Below are 19,238 nucleotides of genomic sequence, written 5' to 3' on the forward strand. Positions count from 1 at the left end.
GTGAGGTGTATTTAAGGGTGCTGGTGAAGCAGAAGACCACCTGAGAGTTGCTCCCCATGATTTTTTGCAACATCAGTGAGGACCCTGGGCTGCATCTCTCAGATTTTGTGGTGCTGTCTCTTGGAACAAGGAAACCGCTTGCACCAGCCTAGTTTGCAGATGTATTTACTAGGTCATTTATGATAGCCATCGTTTAACTTATACCAGCCTTGGGCTTGTGCACGTAACCAAATGACAATGTGAAGGCTGAAGTGGAATCAAATGGAGAAAAGAGCCGTTAAGTAGTCTGACTAAAAGCAGTAAATACAAGACACATTAGGTAATTTAGTCGTCTTCCCTCACCTGTTTCCAGATAAGCGCATATAGAAACCATACCAGGCCGGGTCCTTTCTGCAGCCCTGTCCTCTGCCTGGAACATGTAGGTTTATGTCCCCTGGCAAAGCTCCCCCACCCGACCCGGACCCAGAGATCATCTTCTGAGGCCCTCCTTTGGGTGCCTCCTCCTTGAGAGGTCCGGAGGGTGGCAACATGAGAACGGGGCCTTCTCTGCAGTGGCTCCCCGTCTGTGGAATGCTCTCCCCAGGGAAGTTCACCTGGCTCCTTCATTACACACCTTTAGGCGCCAGGCAAAAATGTTCCTTTTTAACCAGGCCTCTGGTTGATCTGTTTGACATCCTATACCTTTTTAAAATGTGGCTCTTTTCTGGGGGGCAGGGGGTTATTGGGTTGTTTATTCTGATTATATATGTTGTGATCTTTTCTGTGAACTGCCCTGAGACCTTCAGGTATAGGGCGGTATATAAACTATGATGGTGATGATGAAATAGGTGTTCTGCCCTGTATAACTGAGCTGGGGGAAGTGGGCTCCAGGTGAAAATGGATCCAGGTGTGCATAAAGGCTCCTTCTCATCCCACCGGCAGGAAACCAGAGAAGGGAATCCAGTATTTGATTGAGAGAGGCTTCCTGTCAGACACACCGGTTGGCGTGGCACGCTTTATCCTGGAGCGGAAAGGGCTGAGCCGGCAGATGATTGGTGAATTTCTTGGCAACCGGCAGAAGCAGTTCAACCGGGACGTACTGGAGTAAGGAGTTCTGCTTGATTCCTTCCCCCTCCCCCTCACCACAGTTTTAACTTTTATAGCTCATCCTGTTCCCCAAGGCTCACAGTACTTACTGTTGTTACATTTTTAAAAGAGAGATAAGTGGTAGAAACACCGTAAGCTACCTTACACAAAGTCATAAGCCATCTCTCTAGCAATGGTGCTCCGGGGTTTGGGACAGGAATCCCTAGATGCTGGGGATTGACACATGTCAGGCCAACATATCTCCCCCCCCCTTGCTGCTGGGTGTCACTGTCCTGTCTTCTCTTGCCTTACAGTTGTGTGGTAGACGAGATGGACTTCTCCAACATGGACTTGGATGATGCATTGCGAAAGTTCCAGTCTCACATTCGGGTGCAAGGCGAGGCACAGAAAGTGGAGCGCCTCGTTGAGGCCTTTAGGTAAGTTGGAGGTGCTGCCATCTTTCCAAGGTTTCCTTCTTGACCTAGTCTAGAGCAGTACAACTCCCTATGGCTCTCACCATGTTGGCTACTGGGAGTCCAACACCCCACCTGGTGAGCACCAGGTTGAGGAAGCCTGGTCTAGAGATTGAGCCATGGGCAATGAGGAGCATGTGGTTCTGTCCCAGAATATCTTTGCTTAATCACTGCAGTAAGAGTGAGGTTGTACTGTGATGCTACAACATATAGTGCCTGAATTATCCTGGACCAAGGGGCATGTAAATAATTTTTTTACTGTTAGCAACGATTCCTATATATATTTAGATGGAACACTGAATTTGTTTTTGTTGAAATAAACTATGAGCAAGAGGAAAAACACTAGAGTTTGAAGGATAGCTAAATAAACCATTCAACACTTAAATGGGCAGGTTTATGTGCTGACTCTGGTATATAATTTTTGACTTATGTGGAGCTGGAGTAAGTTTCTAGCTTAATTAGATCCCTTTCTACAGCGTTTAAAAGCTGTTGTTTTGATTGGTCATATATGCGCATACATCTCCGTTTGCATGTATCCCACCCACTCCATCCATCTGCTGCAAGAAAGAGCGGACAGGGAATATGTGTGTGGCTGTACCTGCGTATATGAGCCTGACAAAGCAGTACGTGGTGGGCAGGCACAAGCAGGAGGTGCCCTCTTTCACCCCATTGTCTGTTAAGGCTGCAGAGCATTGGCCAAAGTGGGTAGGCTGTAAATCTGACTGAGTAGTATTTAAGGACTTGATGCTGGATCCTAATACCACCTTTTCAAACTGTGAACTCTGTCCTGCAAATCCATATTTTTTGTCTAACTTAAAAGTTGCATGCAATTGATGGTAACTTAACCAATCTGTCACTTGATCTTTTACCTCTCCTTACTGTTTCAATTTATATTCCTCCCTGGTAACAGTTAGCAAGTCTCTATATGTACTCCAATTTGTCTCTGTGTTAATTTTTTTCCATGCCAGAGCTTCCATTGGTGACAACCACATTGGTGTTTTTCTTTCTAATAGGTTTTTGTATTTTCCCCGTACCCTATAAAGATTTTTTTCTGATTATATGATTTGAGAAGCTCTTATATATTCTAGCCTTCCTGTACCACAGGCACTCATGCTATCCCAATTTTAGGTCATGCACTTCCAGATCCAGCAAATAACTGTCCTTTAGTAAAATCCATTATTTCAACCAACATAAACATGATGTGTCAAAATACAATTGTAAGTCAGGGAGGGCGAAACCACCTCTCACTTTGCTATCAATCATAATCTTATGTTTTATCCTGGGTTTTCTCTCCTGCCAAATAAACTTAAATAGATCTTCCTGCCATTCCTCAAAGTTTCATGTATCATTGACTATAGGGACTGCCTGAAATAGAAATAGCATCTTTGCAAATCACGGACCTGTCCCTAGTAATCACAACACACACTGAAATGTGGATAAGCCCTAAGTAATTGAATTTGGTACCCATTGAAAAATGGGACAAATTAGTTGTGACTTAAGTCCCATTTATTTCATTGGAAACCAAGTGCAACTAACTCAGTCTGGATCCAACCTATGTCTCTAAATAGATTAATCAGTGAATTACCTGCTCATAGTTACATACATTAGCCTGTTACAAAACATTTGTAATATGAGTTTTTGAATTGTGATATTGAAGAGAATGTGAGAGAACTTGTGTTTTAATAAAGAAAAGCTACTATTAATTGTTAGAAGAAAAGGCCATATTTTTCTTTTTTTGTTCCTTATTATAGTAATGCACCAGCACCAAAACAACCTCAAAAAACAAAGAATGTCTTTTAATTTTCAGCTTCATCGATTTTAAAATTGGGCTCCACCAGTAAATCAGCTTAATCCTTTGGTAATGAATCTGTTGATTAATCCAGCTTAGAGTGTGCAACCCTGCTATTTATATGACTAGAAGGCTGCCTGTAAATGAATGTAGTAGCTGTGAGTTGTATTCTTCCATAATGGGATGTGGAATTTTCATACATATTTATAATTTGAAAATAGAATAAGAGAGCCAATGAACCCCTTTAATTTTAGAACTTCCTGCCTCAGTATGAATTATAAAATTTTTTGGGGGGGATACTATTTTTAATTTAGACCCCAGAATGGTTAGATAATGGCTTTTACTTTCAGTCCTCTAAAACCCCCCTCTACACCATACATGTGAAGTAGTGTCCCCCTTGTAGGATCCTGGGAGCCCCATATCCCTCACAGAGCTCAGTTTCCAGAGTTCACTGGGAAGAGGGATTGATGGTTAAACCCCGAGGAAACCGCTCACCTTCAGCAGCAAAATCTCTTGAGCTGCTTCTGACTCTTTGCTTCCTCTGGCCTTTTGTGCTGATGGTTGCTTTCTTTTCGCCTTAACTTCCACCGCATTTCGTTTCAGCCAGCGCTACTGTGTGTGCAATGCCCCCTTGGTGCGCCAGTTCCGGAATCCAGACACTATCTTCATCTTGGCTTTTGCCATCATCCTCCTTAATACCGACATGTACAGCCCCAGTGTCAAGGCGGAGAGGAAGATGAAGCTGGATGACTTCATCAAAAATTTGCGAGGTAAGCAAGAACAGCACTCAAATGATCCTTTCTGGCGTTGTCTCTTACGCTTGGCTCCTCATGATCACATGGTTGGAATCCCAAAGGAATCCCCTACTTCCCTGGGAGTTCAGGGAAAGCACAAAATGTGCCAAGCATAAAATGCAGCTTCCCAAAAGCTGTGTGTGTGTGCGCACGCATGTGTGTTTTAAACCCAACAGGTTTCTTGCCATTGTGGCTAAAAAGGCAGCTTGCAGGTGCATGAACAATGCCTGCTAAAATCTCAGAAGCCAGAGAGAGATCTGTAGCATACATTCCAAGTGTCCCGATTTTCCAGTGACAGGAAAATCCCAGAAGTCATCCCAGTTTCATTTCACCACTGGCAGGAAGTGAACTCTTTGGAGACTATACCTGACACAGGACAACCCCTTTATCTCCAGTTCAGCTTCCTGCAAGCCACTGGCAGGCTATTTTGCCGGCTGCTCTGGGCGCAGCAAAAGAGAAGAGGTGGGAACGCCAACTTGGAAGGGATTTTCCCTTTTTTTGTTTGCTCCTTACCCTCTTTCTGCTCCCTTCCGCTACTCCTACCGGGTTCTCATTTTCTCCCAGCTCCATAGAGCTCTGCTTTCCCTCCTCCCAGCATCCATATTCTGGGCCCTTTGTTCTTTGTTTTTCGGCCTACAGCAGGGGTCAGCAAACTTATCGCGCCTTGGGCCGGTGTCTCCAGCGTTGATCGCGTGGAGGGCAGGGGACCGTGTGCCCATACGCGTGCGCACACGCTATTTGCATTGCACTTCCAGATCGGAGAAGCACTGGAAATAGCTTGTGCGCATGTGCACGGGCTTCCTCCAACCTGTACGTGCACCGGAAATAAGACTTGTGCATGTGCACAAGCTATTTCTGGTGCTCCTCTGACCCGGAAGTGGGCAGCTGCACAGCGCAGCGTCGGTAAGAGCGGGCAGTGGGGTTCGCGCGGACTGGATAAACGAGTCTCTCGGGCCTTATCCTGCCCACGGGCCTTAGTTTGGGGACCCCTAGCCTACAGCCTGGAAGGCTTCTGGATGTTCTGGGGAAAAGGCTTGAATAGGCGGAAAGGCATTTCTCAAGAGGAATCTTGTTTTTGGAGACGGATCTTTCTGCAGACTCATCAGAGGAGTCACTGGGCGCCTGTGCTAAGGGGCCCTGGGGTTTGTCCTGACTCCCGCAGCAGCAGCGAGTCCCTCAGCTGCGCAGGTGTGGGGGCCCTGAAAGGCCAGTTCCAGCACTCCCAGGAAAGGGGGGAAGGGGACCCCTTGCAGGATGGCCCTTGTTTGCTCTTGAAGGGCTGGCCTCTCTGGGACAGACTCCGGACCTCCCTGCAGCCCCACAGCCTCCCTCCGCCTGCCACGCGCCCTCAGTGCCCCTTCAGCAGGGGCAGCAGCAGGAGAAGGGCCTCAGGAGAGCAGGCATGGCTCCAGCAGGGCTGCGAACCATCTGGCCAGATGTACAGGAGAAGAGAAGGAGGGCTGACCCCTCTCCTTCCCTCTCAGACTCCATCCATCCCCTCATGCTACTGTCAGGAGGGGAACTGCAATCCGCTGCACCTGCTGTTCCTGACTCTTCTCTCCCTAGACTGACAGCGATGGGCTACAAAAATAATGATGGTGGTGATGACCAAACAGTGATTGGCAGAACAGCCACCACCCTCCTATTGAAATGAGAAGAAAGCACAACCTAAGTTAAAGTGCATCTTGCTAGTGTGCCTTGCGGTATTTTTAAGGCATAGAAAATGAGGGTGACCTTAACCTCCCTCGCAGACAACCTTTCAGATCAAAGGAAAACTCTTACATGCACTTACAGATTGTACAGGAGGGCCAGGAATGGATGGAGGGAAGGAAGCAAGCTTTATTCTTTATTGTTTGTGCAGTCTTACTTTTTTGCAGCACCACAGATATAATAATCCTCAGGATTTAGCTCACTCAACTTCTGACCCTGTAAGTCCACATGTTGTGTCTTGGCATAAATGTTTTCTATAATTCCATTTCTACCCTTCATTTTCAGTAGAGTAGGCCACGCTTGGGACAGGTGGGCAATCTCACAAGCCCTGTGATTTTCTAAGCCAATACTGACCTAATTATGTTGGTTATCTGGGTATTCAATTCATTTCCTCATGAGTGAAAACTCTTTACTAATATGTCAGTCTCAGGTAAACCCAGTTCCCACACTTGATTCCACTCATCAGCTTTATAATTCTAACAAGAAGTCTTCATTAGTATATCAAAAAGGACCCAGGATCTGGAAGATCGTTAATTAAGGCTGAAGACAGATAATTGTTTTTTCAGAGTCCTGAAAGCAATTAGAAAGGATTGCTACTTGTGATGCAAATGTCCAGGAATTAGATATGTGATCTGTACTGGGAGGGCTTGCACGTGCCACAAAGGAAGACGCTCCTAGCCTGGGAGTCTCCTCAGGTGGAATTCAGCAGCGTGCTAAGGAGATCATTCCATCAGCAGAAGGGTGTTTGCTTGCCAGGCAAAATGTCTCCCCTCTACCCCCCTGCACACTGTTCTGGGGGTTCTCCCAACCCTCCTGAGCAGATCTGAGGAGGGAGGAGAGGGGCGAAGTGCCATTGGACTAGCGGGAGCCCTTGTGCTGGCTTCTGCTAGTGCAACAACTTAACTGAATCCAGCCCTTGTCACTGAAGTCCCAAGTGGTTTCTATGGCTAAAAGTGATTGTGCCCAGTAACTCAAAGCAGGGTTTTTAGTGTGGCTCTTCCTGTTCTGTGGAAGAGCATTCCTGTTGAGAGACAACAAATGCCCAGTTAGCTGCACTTTCTGAAAACAACTGAAGACACTTTTGTTCTAACGTGCTTTCCTTAGCTGGATAAATGGGTCTTTACCATGGATGTCAGCTTTCTATGGTTTTGTTTTCATTTTAAATGTATTTGCTGTTTTTGTGTTTTTAATTGTTCTTAATTTCATTTATTGTACATTACCATGATATGGTTTAGAAAACGATTAATAAATCATTAATAGTAACAGACCCCATCATGGAACTGAAACCGCCTTGGTCCTGCTGGTCGATGATCTCCTGTGGCCTAGGGACAGAGTTGAAAGCTGTTTCCTGGTTCTGCTGGATCTCTTGGCAGCTTTTGATACCAGTGACCATGGTATCCTTCTGGACCATCTAGGGGATTTGGAAGCTGGGGGCACAATTATGCAGTAGTTCCATTCCACCCTCTGGGGCCATGTCCAGAAAGTGGTGTTGGGGGATGACTGTTCAGACCCCTGGGCTGTCACTTGCAAGGTGCTTCAGGGCTCCATCCTCACCCTCATGCTTTTCAACATCTATATGAAGCCTCTGGGAGAGATCATATGTGTTTCACAAGCATTCCATATTGCTTTTACTAAAAAGAGATCCAAGGTTTGCTGTTGGCTTATTAAACCTGGCATGTTAGGGTGAAATAAACCACAATCCTTTATTCAGTCATAATGCTAACCTTGCTGGTTTGTTTACACCCCTTGTGCAAATGAAAGACCAAAGCAGTAGTGATCAGGCTGTGTGCACCAGCAGATGCAAGCCTGGCCAGTAATAGCATCAGATAAGTCATTCATTCCTCCAACCTCTCTCTTCAGTAATGGAATAATATTATTAGCTTACTTTGTTGCAAAGACTCATGGGAATAACCTATGGAAAGCCCTTCACAGCGCTGCTTTTGCTTTTGAGAGTGACTAAATCTGGCCTAGTCTTTCCCTGCAGCCTATGGACTTGCTCTTTTGTTGTTGCTTCACCAGGGGTAGATAACGGCGAGGACATTCCCCGTGACCTGCTGGTAGGGATTTACCAGAGAATTCAGAGTCGGGAGCTGCGCACCAATGATGACCACGTCTCTCAGGTCCAAGCGGTGGAGCGAATGATTGTGGGCAAAAAGCCGGTGAGTGGGAAGAGGCTGTCTGAGGAGATGGATTTGGGTTTACTGAAGGTTTCTGCCCCTCTTTTTGGCTCCACTCCTAACATTTTCTGTCTGTCTGTCTGTCCCACCCAGGTTCTCTCTTTGCCCCACAGGCGCCTGGTTTGCTGCTGCCAGCTGTATGAGGTCCCTGACCCCAACCGGCCACAGAGGCTTGGGCTGCACCAGAGGGAGGTCTTCCTGTTCAACGATTTGTTAGTGGTAAGGTCAGGGCAGGGAGCTAAGACCAGGTTTTGGTGGTGGAGGGAGGGTTAGATGATGGAGTTGCTTGTTTTGAGCAGATTTGGCTGCCTCACCATGCACCTGCTTTGACATGCCTGGGTGAAGTTGGACCTTGTGGACATTGTCACAAAAATCTTCAAGATTTCTTGGAAGAAGCTATGACTGCTGAGCTGTGCTTTATACTTGCCTGTCTGCCTGCTGCCTCCTGGTTCTCTCCTGCAGTGCTTTTGTGATGCCACATGGCCATTGCCATGAGGTAATAGGCTGTCTCAATGCAGGAGACTGACTAATTTAAAAAAATGTTTTTGTCAGTAGCACCACATAGTAAAGAAAAGGGCTCTGTGGATAAATTAAATTAATGAATCTGTTTTAAACATCCATGCCACATTCCACCCAAGCTTCTTCTGAGCTCCCACTCTGCTCTGAAAACATCCATAGGAAAATACCTTATGGGTTGAACAGACAATAAGAGCAAATAAGTTCTTAACTTGTAGGTTAGACTGTTGCAACTCAGGAAAGAAGCAGGTTTCAGCCAATTGGGTGACTGTAATTCTGAGCACTGTGCTTGGGTTAGTGAACAGTTAGCTCACTGCTCTCTCTACTCCTCATCGATCCTATGCTTTCCCACTGCATCTCCTCACACCATTTAGGTGACAAAGATATTCCAGAAGAAGAAGATCCTTGTGACCTACAGTTTCCGCCAGAGCTTCCCTCTTGTTGAGATGCAGTTGCAGCTCTTCCAGAATTCATGTGAGTTTCTCTTAACCATAGGTCATGATACAGGAGTCTAGAAGCCTGGTTGTTGCACCAGCCCAGGGCTCAACCAGCACAACATACTATCAGCTCTCCCAGATCAGCATCTTTTCTCCATTCTCTCCGTGATTAGTCCCCTGAGCTCTTCTCAGTGATCCACACTGATCTTGTGCCTTCAGCCCCATACCTATTGTGGACCTCATGCCTCATGCCTTTGTCTGTAGCTGGAGACGTTCTGGTTCCCCATCTTGGAGCAAAGCCTTTGCCTGGGCCCAGCTCTGTGTTGCCAGTTACCCGCATTGAAGGGGAGGGTGTGTAGTGGGGCCCACAGTCACCCAGCATCTCACTCTCTGCCACCCAGATTACCAGTTCGGGATTAAACTGCTCTCGGCTGTTCCTGGTGGGGAGAGGAAAGTCCTGATCATCTTCAATGCCCCCAGCCTGCAGGATCGGTTGCGCTTCACCAGTGACCTGCGGGAATCCATTGCTGAAGTGCAAGAGATGGAGAAGTACCGTGTGGAATGTGAGTGATGGGTGGGGATTGTTGAAGGACAGGAGGGGGGGCATGGGTAGGAAGGGAGGCAGCGGGTGGGATAATGGATGAGGGTTGCTGATGGCATCATTGGGGCAGCATCCAGCAGCCCAGGTTTGCCAGAGTGGACTGGAAGACATTCAGGGAATAGGATGACTTCTCCCGCGGGCTAGATAGGCAGGGCCTTTTGAGTCTTTTGCCTCCTCTTCCAGGGGCCACCCTCCAGTTCTGCCCTACTTCTGGTCAAGTTAGCAGGTTCTTTTTTTCTCTGTGAGGAAAACAATTCCTTTGTTGTTTCTCTTTTGCCTTAATTCTTGCTTCTTCTGTGTTGTTTATTGTCTGTAGGAGTTGGCTGAGACCAGGTTTTGTTTTGTTTTATTTTTGGTGTCATGGCTGCTGAGCCATGTTTCATTGATATTCTGCCACTCCCACTGCAGCCCCCTATGGGTGAGGGGCAGGATCCTGAGGGTTCTCTTTTGAAAGTCCCCAGACACAGAGAATATTTCATATTGCCTTCTCCAGGTGTCATGAGTGGGGTCCTCAGCAGTGCTCAGTCCACACACCTTTCTGAGGTTTTCCCCAGGAAAAGGGAATGTCCGGGACTTCCGGGTTGGCGCCATCGCTTAATGGCGGATTCCCTCCGAGCTCCGGAGGGAATCGGCTCCGTAGAGTTTGGGTCTGGCCGCTGCGGCGAAGCGGGGACCCCTAAAATCACAGGCGCGAAAGCCTGTGAACACAGAGACTCGGCGGGCACCAGTTGCGCCCCCCCCAATCCGTGAAGGAGCCTTTTTAAAGGCTTCGGAACGGGGACGGGGTGAGGCACGGTGCTGAGAGTACTCCCTCGTCTACGGAGTGAAGCCGCAAGCCATTGACGGAGAGTGCTGACTTTTTCCTTGGATCAATTGGACTTTAAAACATCAACCTGTGAGTAATACGGAGATTGGGACCTTAAAATTACTTTTTTGGATCAGGAACGAGCGGGGAAGGGTTAAAAAGGAAGTCCACCCCCCCCTCTTTGTAAACAATCTAAAGCAAAGGACCGGTTAGCTAAGGTCGAGAGAATTTGTTTTTGCTTTTTAGTATAAGTTTTTAACTTCACGGTTCTGACATTATAAGAAGATTTACTGGAGGATAAAAGATAAATTTTGGGAGTTGAAATTTCACCCTCCCCTAGACCCGGGAGCGTCCCGCGAGAAAGCCTGCTGATGAAACACTGAAGAGTTTGACAGCTGTCAAGTTAGCTGTCAGACAGTTAGTTGTCAGCCAGAAAAAGAGAACTTTGTTTCTGTTGCTTCTGCTGGTTTATTTGTTATAACTTGCTGAAAATAAGGAAGGGCTGATACAAAATAACTGGACTTTTGGTTTTGAGCTGAAAGGAATATTAAGGAACTAAAATCCCCCTAGAGGGGTTTTAGTGACATTACATTACAAGAATGGCTGGAGGACGGAAAATCCAAGCAGAGTTGGACAGAGCATTTGTTCTCTTGGGAAAGTTACAAGATCAATTCAATGTTTTGGCTACAGAGGTTTCAGTACTATGCCTGACAGTGAATAACAGTGTTGAACCTGATAAGGACTTAAAACAGGAAGCCCATTCAAATGAACAAATAGATGAAACTGAAAGTTTTGACAAGATGGAGCAATATGTTGCTTTAGAAGAAAATGAAGGAGCTGGAATTCTGCAGAAGCCAAAGGAGAGTTGCAATTTGAGGCCTGACATGATGACAAAAAAGGAAAATAAAAATTTGATGTGGAAAGCCCGGCCTGAATTGGAGACTGAAAAATGGAGAGATCTCCTTTGCTGGAGATCTGAAGACCTGAGGATTACAAATTTGCTGAAGGTGAAAGTTGGAGCTTTGGGGACATTTGGATTTGAAAGGAGTATGAAACAAGAGTTGGAGTACCCCACAGGCTTTGTTTTTAAGTATGGAGGTCTGGCTGGAAGCAATATGGATCCTGTTGGGCCGGAGCCTCTCCGAGATTTGGGGTTTAATACCAAAGACTATCAAAAAGACCGGCAGAAAGGAACTGAGAGAGATATAAGGGCCTCGGACGTGAGATCTCCAGGCTAAATAACATAAAGACTGATGGATATTGGTTGGGGACTGGAACCGGGAAAAGGGTGGGTGGAGTTTGGGAATCCAAAGGGTATACAAATATAATCTGCTTTGCTTTTATATTTTTGCTAGTTGTATGGAAATTGGGAAAATCGTGGAAGGGAAATTTTGGTCGACTTTAGGAAAAAGGTTTAAGAATAATTAATGAGGTATAAGTATTGATGTGTAAATTTGGATAAGGTAAAATTGGTTTTTAAAATAAATAGAAATAAGGTTTGTAAAAATAAATTGAGGAAATGGAAGAAAGAAGAAAAGTAAAATAACAGCATGTTAGAACAAATTTTTAAGTTAAAGTGGAGAAATAAGTTAAGGATTTGCTGAACTGACAATCTAAATTGGAATACAAGAAGGGGAGGTGTGAGGAGGTCTGAGAAATAAGGTTAAAGAAAATAAGTAATTGAAACTTTATGTGTTTTTAATTGTTGTTAATTTTTGAATTTTTTGTATTTTTGTGTTGTTTTTACTTTGTTTATTTTTGTTTTTGATGTATGCTGGAAATACCAATAAATATTTATTTAAAAAAACAAAAGGAAAAGGGAATTTCCTAAATTTATGTCATGGATAATAATATATATTTCTAAGGAAATTAAAGGCTCTATACACAGGTCTAGGGGTCATAAGAGAACCAAATCCCAATCTAGAAGGCATTCTACACATAAGTACAAATGCAAGCACCTACCTAAGAGACAGAGGGACGCGGGTGGTGCTGTGGGTTAAACCACAAAGCCTAGGACTTGCCGATCAGAAGGTCGGCGGTTCGAATCCCCGTGACAGGGTGAGCTCCCGTTGCTCGGTCCCTGCTCCTGCCAACCTAGCAGTTCGAAAGCGCTTCAAAGTGCAAGTAGATAAATAGGTACCGCTCCAGCAGGAAGGTAAATGGCATTTCCGTGTGCTTCTCTGGTTCGCCAGAAGCGGCTTAGTCATGCTGGCCACATGACCACTGTATGCCAGCTCCCTTGGTCAATAAAGCGAGATGAGCGCCGCAACCCCAGAGTCATTTGCAACTGGACCTAACGGTCAGGGGTCCTTACCTAAGAGACATGAAGAGGGCAGATCTCACAGGTCTCAAAGCCCATGTTTTCTGCCATGGGGTTTTTCCTCTCATGGGTGCACTCCTGCATTGACAAAGAGATTAAAGACTCCCTTCCTCATAGGAAACACAGAAGGGAGATCTAAAAGTCATAAAATGAGGAGATCCCACAGATTTCCATCAAATAGCCTATCTCCTCTTTTAAGCTCCTCCAGGAGTTTTTCTCAAGGCTGCTTCTGCCAAAAGTGTCAAAGAAGGAGTTGGAATCTGCACCTGAATGCCCCCCCTCACAGCCCTTTCTTGGCAAAAGCCAGCCAGATTTTTCAGCTTACTGAGGAACAGCCTGTTGAACCCTCAGCCTGCTCCCTGGCTACGGGTGTTAAATATTTTTTCCTTCTGCCAAAACAGCTACAGTGCTTTTTCTATAAGCCTTCAGTTGTGTTGCAAGACTGAGTGGGATTTTCCCAGTAAGTTGTTCTAGCTTTCCTTTTCATTATTCCCCTCATCACTAATTCCCTCAGGGTTTTTTTTAATGAGATTCAAAAGCCCCCCCCCCAATTGGGTAACTTGTTTGTTTTGTAAAATTTATGTATGACTTGAGTGTAAGAACAAAAAAGCTCAAAGCAGTTTACAAAATGAAGGGGAGGCCCCTGTTCTATGTGGAGGCATTTACAAGCACAATTGGTCCTTCTAAATAGCTACAGTCTGAAATGATGATACTTATTTAATTACCTCAGGAGGATATTTAGGAGTTCCCTAGAGGAATTACCCTGCTGGATGAAATGACAAGATGAGCTTGTCATTTTTTGAGTTTCAAGAGGCTTCTTCCTTAACTATTAAATATATATAGTTGCCTCTCTTTTCACAGTTTTCAACTCATTGTCTTAAGCAACCCCTGAAATACACTCCATGTAGTTTTCTGTACAGTATGTGTAACTTGGCTATGGCTTATGCATGAGGGTAGATACAACCTCAACATGCTAGCCTGTTTTTTCTGCCTACATCTTGACAGTTCAGTTAAATAAAGTGTACATTATTAATGCAAAATAAATTTTCCTCATTCCTTTCTTTGACAGATAGTTCCTTTGGAGAGTTTTGAAGATTTTTTAAATAGAATGAAGGACAAGAAGATGCTTTCTTCCTTCTGTTGCCTAATTAAGAGGAACAGCAACTCCCAAGCTTTGTAGTAGTCCATTACATCCTTTCAAATGGTAGTTCAAGTATGGGGATGGCTGGCACTGCATTGGCCCCCACGGCATGGCAGGATCCTGCCACTGTGCAGAGGTTGAGAAGCTTATCTAGCTAGAGAAGCTGGTACTAAAACATTCAGGAGTATTGTTAGCTGAATGTACTGGTGTATATTAGGCAAGTTCTTTCTCCTCTTATCAGGATTCAGTCCTTTTGGGCAGAGGTGATTTTTATAGCTCCATTTTAGCTCAGGTCTCCAAGGTTTCCAGATCTGCTGAATCTGTTGGTACATGGATCTTCTCAGTTAGGGTCCAGTGTTCCATCCTCACCCAGACCTCTTCCACCTGACTGCTTGGAGGCTGAAAGGATCTGGTTGACCTCACTGGATTTTACTGGCTTCCAGAAGGGCATCAACCAAATGTATTTACTGCATTGCCTGGAAGTCTTACCTGTCTTGGTGTTCCTGGTCTGCGGTGGGTCCTCTCTCGCATGACATTCATGATTTTCTTCCATTTCTTCAGGAAGGGATAAATAAGGGACTTAGCACCATCACCATCAAAAGACAAGTGGCCTCCCTTAGCAGTGTTTTTTTCTTGTCTGGATAGGGATCTGTTGTCTTCCCATCTGATGTTTAAATGTTTCCTCAGGGGGGTTATTTGTCCTGCACCCTGGTCATATATTGATTCCTTTCTTGGAATTTAAATTGGGTTCTTACAGCTTTCATGAGTCTGCCTTTTGACCTCTTAGTTCCTAATCCAATTTTTTTAACGTTGAAAATTGTTTTCCTAGTAGCTATTACTTTGGCTCACTGGGTTTCAGAGTTGGGGGCCTTGTCCTCTGATCCACAGCTCAGCATTTTTCATCACAATAATTTGTGTTATGTCCAGACTCTTCTTCCATGTCCAAATTTAATTCAGATTTTCAGAGAAACCAAGAAGTGGTGCTTCATTCCTTATATCCCCTTCATTCTCTTTTGGAGTGTGAATTCACATATTTTTGCTGTCTTGGTTTGAATGAGAGTATAAGTGTTGTGCTATGTAATTTCCAAATGCAAACTGTGTCTGTTTTGGCATAGGTTTTTGTGCTGGGCATCGTCACCATGGCTGTGCTTATCTTGGGGGGGGGGGATGAATTATCAACTCTGCCAGTTAGTTCTGGGGGGCAGGATGGCTCCTCCCCTGGAAGAGGAGGCAAAAGATTTGAAAGGCCCTGCCTATCCAGTCCAGTGGGAAGAGTCATCTTATTCACTGAATATCCTTCAATCCATTCTTCAAACAGAAATTCATGGGAAGCACCACTTTCCATTTTTTGAAAAGAAGCCCTGACTCAAATAATTGTGAGGCTGCTAGGCTAGCCTGAATTGAGGTTTGTAATAAGCCAAGGGGGGTGAGAAGAGGGTTTGAGAGCAGAACTGTGTGCCTTACACAATACTTGAGTGATTCTAGTCCTCATTGCTATGGAAATGGATATGAAAATGGGTAATAATAATAATAATAATAATAATAATAATAATAATAATAAATACCCCACCCATCTGGCTGGCTTTCCCCAGCCACTCTGGGCAGCTTACAGAATATATAAAACATAAAAAGCATCAAACATTAAAAACCTCCCAATACAGGGCTGCCTTCAGATGCCTTCTAAAAGTTGTATAGTTCTTTTATCTCCTTGACATCTGAAGGGAGGGTTTTCCACAGGGAAGGCACCACCTTTGTGATTTTCCATTTCTTACATCTCAGCCCATCTGTAAGCTGCTTATGCAGCCACACCAGTTTCTTTAGATGCCTCCCACTGTTCAGGGATGATGGGTATTGTAGTTCAACAACATTTCAAGGGCTGCTGGTTCTCTTCCCCTGTTTCAGATAAAACCCTGCAAATGTTTCGTGATTTTTATTTATTATTTCCAAGCATCACTTGTAAACTCCTTTGGTGTAAACTGGAAGCAAGTCCTGTTTGTCGGGGAGGGCTGAGAAGCATCCAGCAGAATGGCCCCCAAATCTCACTGCCTCTCTCTTTTTCTTCTACACACAGCGGAGCTAGAGAAGCAAAAAGGAGTGATGCGCCCCAATGCCTCCCCCTCATCTGGGCCCAAGGATGCCGTGAATGGGACCCTGACTCGCAGTAGCCTGGAGGATGCCTACACTGTGGGAGAAGGGCTGAAGCGGAGTGCCCTCAGCAGCTCCCTTCGGGACCTCTCTGACGCTGGTGAGGGGCTGGGGGTCAGGACCTTCCATGGCTCCAGGAGGGGAGAGCCTAGTGGGCTTCAGGCTGGGATGAAGATAAGGAAGGAATTTCTGGGTTTATGCTGATGAGAACTTTAAAAGAAACATCACTAGATTCCACAGGAAATTAAATTTGTGACAGGTCTTGGGATTTTTCTAGCATGCCAGGCTTTGCCAGGCATCCTTGAGGGCCTCTAAGGTAGACCATCGCATGACATCACTGACCGCCCGCCCCACCCAGTGTGTTAGAGGCCTTTGCGTGCCTCTAGTAAAGCTTCGTGAGCCATTTAGGTTCCTTTTTTGTAGATTCCAGACTTTGGGCCACTTCGTACCAGTTTTCTGGTAGGGCATTTTTCGAGACTACCACTTCAGGGTTTAGATGTGGCAGTTGCTTATTTGAATGAAGAAGTAAAATCCCTACGTGTAGGAAAATGGCAGGCCATGGAGAAGTCTAGGCTGAACCTTCTCCTTGGCATGCTAGCTTTTATTTGCTATGTCGACCACACAGTGCCACTTGCAATGCACTGGAGCAGGGGTTTACCAGAAAAGCCTTTGACACTTGATTCCACTGAAGACTCGCTGTCTTTCACATGGATGTTTTGGTGGCATCCAAATTTTTTTTTAAAAAGCTCAGTTCTTCTCAAACTTTGCTTGATTTTGGTTCCACTCCAGAAATCAGCCCATCTCTAGAATGTAATTATTGTGGCTCCCTCTACTGGCTAAAAAGAACATGTAACGTATGGATAATGTTTCATCCACCATGATTTTAATTCTAATCCACAAATCTGACTAAAAAACATTGAGGCCCGGGATTTGGGGTCCGTAGTGTTGATTGGGTGGCTGCTGTTTGCTGGTGACTCCGTGCTTTTGGTGGATGGATGTGTGCCTCTCTTGCTTTTTGGAGCCAACCTGATTGTGAGGAAGGGTGCTTATGGAGCATTCTGATTTGTTCACAGGGAGATTATTGCTTAATGCTGCCTATCCCATCTAGAGAGGTTAGATGACATTGCATCAAAGCAAAGTGCTACCCCACACATTTTCCTATCACTTCCCTTACTGCTGAAGTCTGAACTTTTCAGGAAATGGGTTTGTTGCACAAGACCCCTCACTCAGCTATAATTGCGCAGCTCGAATGCAGTGGTCTGTGACTGAATCCCACCTAAAATAGCATCTTGGAAGTGCCTGAAGAAACCCAACGTGTGTGTGTGTGTGTGTTAAAAAGGGGGCAGGGCACTGCCGAGGGCATACTTTGACACAGATAATGACACAGAGCAGAAGAGGCTTCCTATAGGCCCGTAAGACCACGGCCACCCTGCACCTGACTGAAGTGGGAGGGGGAGGAGACTCTCTCTGCGTTTTAGGTCCTGTCTTCTGCTAACTCTTCCTCTGCTCTGTTGCTGTGCTTTGTGGGATTGGGTTGCGGGGTGGCTGGGGGCTCTTGGCCTGGGCTCCCCTTTTTCCCTCCCCTCCAAAGTGGGAGTGTTGGCTGTAAGGGAGGGGGAGGGTGGCGTTCAGGTCTCGCTAACCCCTGCTCTGTTGCAGGCAAGCGGGGCCGCCGTAACAGCGTGGGATCCTTGGACAGCACAATTGAAGTAAGTGGGCCGAAGGAGGAGGAGGAGGAGGAGGAGGGTGGGGAGGGACGCAGGTGCAGCTTCCCCAAGCCTTCCCACTCTCTGCCTTGCAGCCTCTCTTCTCTCTTTCTCTCTCTCTTTCGCATTTGCTTCCACTCTTAGCAGAGGAAGACACAGAGGTTTTAGGGATGTGGGAAGTCATTTCTTTGGTGCAGAAGAGTTGGCAGACTGAATTACTTTTAGTCAAAGCCAACCCTTCTTCAGGCAGGCAGAAAAGTATGGCCATCTTTGAGTATCAAGTCCTAGCCCCATAGGTGTGGGGGAATTCTAGGAGCCAGCTGTCTAACCCCCATCTTTCTCTCTCTGTGTGTGTGTGTCTCTCTTTCTCCTTTCTGCTTCCTCTCCCTCCACCCCCTACATCCCTTCAGGGGTCTATTATTAGCAGCCCACGCCCCCACCAGAGAGGGCCACCGCCTCCCCCTCCCGAGGAGTACAAGCCCCAGCCTCGGCCCCCCTCAAACTCCTCGTCTTTCCTGGGCTCCCTTTTCGGCAGCAAGCGTGGGAAGGGCCCCTTCCAGACGCCCCCCGGCCAGGCCTCCGCCTCCTCCTCCTCGGCCTCCTCCTCGCACCACCACCACCCTCATCACAGCCACCCCTCCCTCCCAGACGGCAGCCAGTCCAAGCTGCAGGCCCTCCACGCCCAGTACTGCCACGGCCCCTCGGCCCAGCCCCCGCCTCCCTACCCCCAGCAGCCCCCTCCGCCCCAGCAGCCGGCCCCGCCCCCGCCCCCGCTCGCCCTGCCCGCCAACCCCCTGCCGCCCCAGCTCCAGCGCTACCACCACTCCCAGCAGCCCCCGCTCTCCGCCCCGCCGCAGAAGCAGGCCGTCCCCGCTTTCCCCACCCCGCAGCCCCACCACCACTACACCCTCGGCCGGCCCGTCCAGCAGAAGCGCGCCCACCAGATGGCTGCTGCTGCTGCCGCCGCCGCCGCCTCCCAGCACCCCCCTTTCCTCCATGGGCGCCAGCCCACCTCGCCGCTGCCCCTGTACAGCCCTGCCCCCCAGCATGCCCTGGCCCACACTTACCCCCAGCAGCTGCATCAGTCGGGGGTCAGCGGGCAGCACACGCTGCATAGGCCCCAGGCCCCAAAGCACTTTATCTTCAGCCACCACCCTGCCCAGCTCATGCAGCGGCCGCCTCCGCCCGCCGGTATGGGGCCCTACCCGGGACACCACGGCCACCCTGCGCAGCAGCACCATGGCCCGCCTCCCATGCCCGCTCCCCATTCCCCCATCCCCCCGCACCCTTCCTACCCGCCCCTCCCGCCTCCGTCCCCTCACACGCCCCTCAGTCCCCACTCTCCAGCTGCCCCCACCTCCCCCCTGCCCCAGCACATCGCCATGCACCAGGGGGGCCCTCAAGCCATGCCCTCCCAAGGGCCCCCCAACCCGAAACAGAAGCCGGTGAACAGAATCAGCACCGTTGTGTGAGGGTTATAAATATATAAATATCGGAGCTCGGGGCTTCTCCCATCACAGCTGTGAGGTGGTCAGGAGGGGTGGGGGCCAGTGGGTGTC

General features: G+C 47.2%; 1 protein-coding gene across 5 annotated transcripts in view; it reads left to right on the top strand.

Annotated features, from left to right (window-relative positions):
* The window catches only part of IQSEC2 (IQ motif and Sec7 domain ArfGEF 2), a 161,654-nt gene that overhangs the window by 141,298 nt on the left and 1,118 nt on the right, over nucleotides 1-19,238 (top strand). The window contains exons 6-15 of one of the 5 annotated variants that reach the window (XM_053370969.1): nucleotides 922-1,083; nucleotides 1,380-1,502; nucleotides 3,931-4,097; nucleotides 7,851-7,990; nucleotides 8,102-8,227; nucleotides 8,899-8,998; nucleotides 9,363-9,524; nucleotides 15,900-16,073; nucleotides 17,633-17,682; nucleotides 18,090-19,151. In XM_053370969.1, the coding sequence (XP_053226944.1) occupies nucleotides 922-1,083; nucleotides 1,380-1,502; nucleotides 3,931-4,097; nucleotides 7,851-7,990; nucleotides 8,102-8,227; nucleotides 8,899-8,998; nucleotides 9,363-9,524; nucleotides 15,900-16,073; nucleotides 17,633-17,682; nucleotides 18,090-19,151 (2,266 nt within the window). Of the gene's footprint in view, nucleotides 1-921; nucleotides 1,084-1,379; nucleotides 1,503-3,930; nucleotides 4,098-7,850; nucleotides 7,991-8,101; nucleotides 8,228-8,898; nucleotides 8,999-9,362; nucleotides 9,525-15,899; nucleotides 16,903-17,632; nucleotides 17,683-18,089; nucleotides 19,152-19,238 lie in introns of those variants that run through there. The other 4 variants (XM_053370972.1, XM_053370973.1, XM_053370971.1 and 1 more) reach the window with 4 other exon arrangements.

The sequence above is a fragment of the Podarcis raffonei genome, chromosome 17 (assembly GCF_027172205.1).
Source record: "Podarcis raffonei isolate rPodRaf1 chromosome 17, rPodRaf1.pri, whole genome shotgun sequence".
NCBI classification, from domain to species: Eukaryota; Metazoa; Chordata; class Lepidosauria; order Squamata; family Lacertidae; genus Podarcis; species Podarcis raffonei.